This window comes from Mesitornis unicolor, unplaced genomic scaffold (genome assembly GCF_000695765.1).
Source record: "Mesitornis unicolor isolate BGI_N332 unplaced genomic scaffold, ASM69576v1 Scaffold46529, whole genome shotgun sequence".
NCBI lineage: Eukaryota > Metazoa > Chordata > Aves > Mesitornithiformes > Mesitornithidae > Mesitornis > Mesitornis unicolor.
The window spans coordinates 1-3,862 of record NW_010210180.1 but is presented as its reverse complement, the minus strand read 5'-3'; the positions used below and the strand labels follow the sequence as shown (position 1 = coordinate 3,862).

Here is a 3,862-nt window from a genome sequence, read left to right as displayed (position 1 = left end):
TCTAATTTCCATCATAAATTTCAACCTTCTAATGACAAGTTTACCACAAGTAAATTAAAGAAGTAAGCAAATAAAAGAAGAGTCTAGCATTTTTCTTCCTACACATCTCTTAACATTGATCACGCTTTTTGAAAACCAGTGACCTACCATCAGGCTATAAAATACCAGATGATATATATTATTTCTATTTTTCAACTTTTAAAAACAGCTGCACTTCTATGTATAACAACCTTATTAAGCTATGCTGCTATACAGCTTTCATGTCTTGTGCAAACCTTACCTTGTAATAGTTTTCATCAGCACTAAGAGCTTTAGAGAGTCCAAAGTCACTTATTTTGGCATAATGTTGGGTGACTAACAGCACGTTCCTTGCAGCCAGATCTCTATGAACAAAGTTATTCTCCTCCAGGTACTTCATCCCCATGGAAACCTGATGTACCAGCTCTGTTATATTCTTCTCTGTGACATGTCTGAAAATCATAATTGAATTTTTAAGAGGTCAGGAGGTTTTTTTAATGACTTTTTGTGGAATTCAAATATAAATCTTTACTATGAACTTCCCCATATCATACTAGGAACCTGATCCATTTATGTTTAGCAAAGCTTTAATTAAAACAGGCAGCATAAGAATGTCCTGAGAAAGATGATGTATGATCATGTCAATAAATCAGCAATTGAAGGACATGTGAAAATTCTTTCATTTATTTGAAGTGCACTATTCTACAAGAAATATTTAACAGTTAGGAGACATGAACAAGACAATCATGTCCCAGTGAAGAGTAACTACAGTCATTAATGATTACGTTAACAACATATCAATTTAAAACTGCCCTTAAAAAAGTAAAAAAAAGAACCTGTATCTTTCCCCCCCTGTGGATAATCCTATGAAATTGAATCAAAGATTACATACCTATTTTTTTGCAAAAATTTGTTCAGTGGCCCAAGTTCTGCCATTTCCATTACTAACATCCAGGCCTCAGCTTCACATATGCCTATCATTCGGACAATATATGGATTATCCAGTTGCTGCATTACATTTGCTTCTCTCAGTAATTCATCCTTTATGGCTGGGTCATTACTCTCATTCTTAAGGATTTTTACAGCCACTGGCTTGGCACCCCTACAAAAAAGAATCCAGTTCTGGGGTTAGTTGATGAAAAATCTGTGTGCGAATGCACAGAATTTTCATCTGATCTTTCTGTGCACATAGTATAAACTGTGACAAAAGACAGAATTGACACTCAGAGGGGAAAATACCTGAGTGTAACAGGAACGTCTTTCTATCAAATGCTCAGAAGACAGTTAAGTAAAAGTCAGAGAATGGAAAGAACCTGAAAAGATTATAGATAGTCAAAAAAAGTCTTAAGCATGAAAACAAGCATACTGGATGAAGTTTTCTTGCCCATTCTGGCAAGACTGCCATAAAGGTTTTCTAGCAAGAGAAACTATTGCTGCCTTTCTAAGCACTGAGGTGTTTCGGGGGTGAGACTGGAACATGTAGCACTGCAAGGCTCCAAGGCAGTGCTCTGAAGTCCTGAGAAACTAAGCCTACTCCTGCAACCTTCAGGTCATACAACTAAGTGAGAGTGACTGATAAAATCGACAGAGCTCAAGTGTGAAATAAGATGAGCAAAGACACAAGCTTTGCCTCTAGCCCTTCAAATTCCCTCAGACTGCACTGGAAAAAGAAAAGTCCTTCCTGGCTCTGAAAACCTTGGTTAAAGAAATGCCTCCAGCTTCAAGTGGTGAAAATGTACACATTATCAACCCATGCACTTAAACAACATACTGATAACATTTTACTATGAAAATGCATGAACAGTCAGGTGCTCCCACTTCTGCCAGAATAAACAGGGTCTGTTCCTACTGCAATTACATGCTAAAAGAGGTCACAACATGTTCTGTCTTCTTGAAAATCAACATTCCAGCTTCATGAAACAGGTATTATCGTACTTATTTTGAGTGAAAATCTCTTTGCTATAGGTAAGCTGTCCATGGCACTCTACACTATTTCTCAAAGACAGGTTGTGCAGATGGGAAATACCGAGTAGCGTGACTGCCCATACAAACTATGGAGGAAGGCAGCAGACTTCCCACTGTGCTATCCCTGACAGCAGAGAAAATAGTCATAAAGGGCACTTCCTCACTTGACAGACAAAACTAATGGCTGGGAGATGACTATGCTGCAGGCAAAGAGGTGTCTACAAACAGAGGAAAAGAAAATGAGTGCATAGAAAATGAGTGTACAAGTGTATGCACAGAAAGAGAAACCGGTGAATGTTAGCCCATATTACTTAGGTACAGTCTGTCACCCCAGACGACATGCAAAGATTACTGCTGCTTTGAAAAATAAAGGCTAAAGCTTTTACATATTAGACTCCATGAAAAGAGAAGGAAAACACTTACTTCTTCATCTTATAGAACCCTTTCTTTACAGTACCAAAGTTGCCAGACCCAAGTTCTCCTTCCTCCAGAGTTAACAACTTCCTGTTGAGAGTGACATTTTTTGGTTTAATTTCATCTGGATCCGCATACGGACTTTCATAGACCTCAGTATCCATGGGTAAGGCCTCTCTCTGATCACCTGCAGTTCAATCAATGAAAAAAATTAGACATTATGTGAGATTTTTGCTGCTACAGCTACTAAATTTGCCCTTCTATGTCCAGGATCATCAGTGTGTTTGACCCACAGGCAGCCCAGCTACAGGCCCTTTAGAACACCCCACGAGAGACCGACCTCCACTCGGTGACACGCTCTTAACTACTGAGCATCTGTGCCATGTGAAACCAGGAGGTTCTTTGACAGAAGGCAGGTTAAAGGCTGCCTCTTCTCCTTAGTATTTCCCATTAGTTACTTTGGACAATTCTTCATTCAAAATGCTGCCTTAGATGTAATTCATTCTTGGGCACCCACCTCTAACTGCATTTTACAGAAAGCCTGAGAACCAACTTGGCATTGTGGATGCAACAGGGCACAATTCTTTTTATGAAGTACAAGGAAGTAATAATCTTTCACTTCAACATGGAAAAAGGGATTTCTGCTAAATTACTTTTATTACAGATGGTGACATTTGGCAGTTTTATCTACTAGGCTTGAGCTACAATAGTGGCTATACCAATACACAAGATGGTGTGAAATATAAGCAAGAAAAAATACAGGTGAAGAGAGACCTCTGACATAAAGAAGGAAAGTGTATTAATGACATAAGTAACTCTGCCTACCTTTTTCTGCTCCTGCAAGACCCCTGTTCCTTTGCAGCACGTAAGGATTAAAAGGTGCTTCATCAGGAAGATGGCCAATAGTTGGCTGAAACTGTGGCACACAAATGGAGATCTTATGTTTATCAATGAATAAGTAAGTTGAAAGCATATTTTTCCCTGAGGATTATGGCATATTGGTCGCAAGAGACATACAGGTGAGAATCAGAAAGTAAGAAAGAGATCCATCAAAGTTTGTTTCATTCTGGAGGTTATCGCTTGAGTAGATATGCAAGCCAAATGAAACATAAACTGCTAAAGCTTAAAAAGTTATTGCAAATATTTCAGAGCATTTGATCTGAGAGAATAAACTGGAATGGGTCATGCACAAATCTTATTCTGCAGATATTAAATTGATGTCCTCTTTGCAAACCTGCCTACAAGGCAGAAGTAGTCAATAGGATTCAATTCTGCCTACAAAGGTAGTCATAAGAATTTCTCTTTAATGTGTCCTACCTCCCTCTCCAAGTTATCTCTCTCCATATTTACGCCATAGAAAAATTTCTAGCACAAACAAAACCAAAAACCACTTCTCTGTTTCTCTTGCGGATGTTATAGAGTGACCCCACTTGGAAGAAACTGGGGCAAAAATACAATTATTTAA

The 3,862-nt window shown here is 38.5% G+C and overlaps 1 protein-coding gene across 1 annotated transcript; it reads right to left on the bottom strand.

Annotated features, from left to right (window-relative positions):
- Positions 1-247: 247 nt before the first annotated feature.
- Positions 248-3,741, bottom strand: LOC104547423 (tyrosine-protein kinase SYK-like). The gene is made up of 5 exons (XM_010193095.1): positions 3,715-3,741; positions 3,223-3,313; positions 2,407-2,584; positions 911-1,120; positions 248-470 (listed from the first exon to the last, which is right to left on the bottom strand). Exons 1-5 carry the CDS (start codon positions 3,739-3,741, stop codon positions 248-250), a joined length of 729 nt encoding a protein of 242 aa, XP_010191397.1.
- Positions 3,742-3,862: the final 121 nt, after the last annotated feature.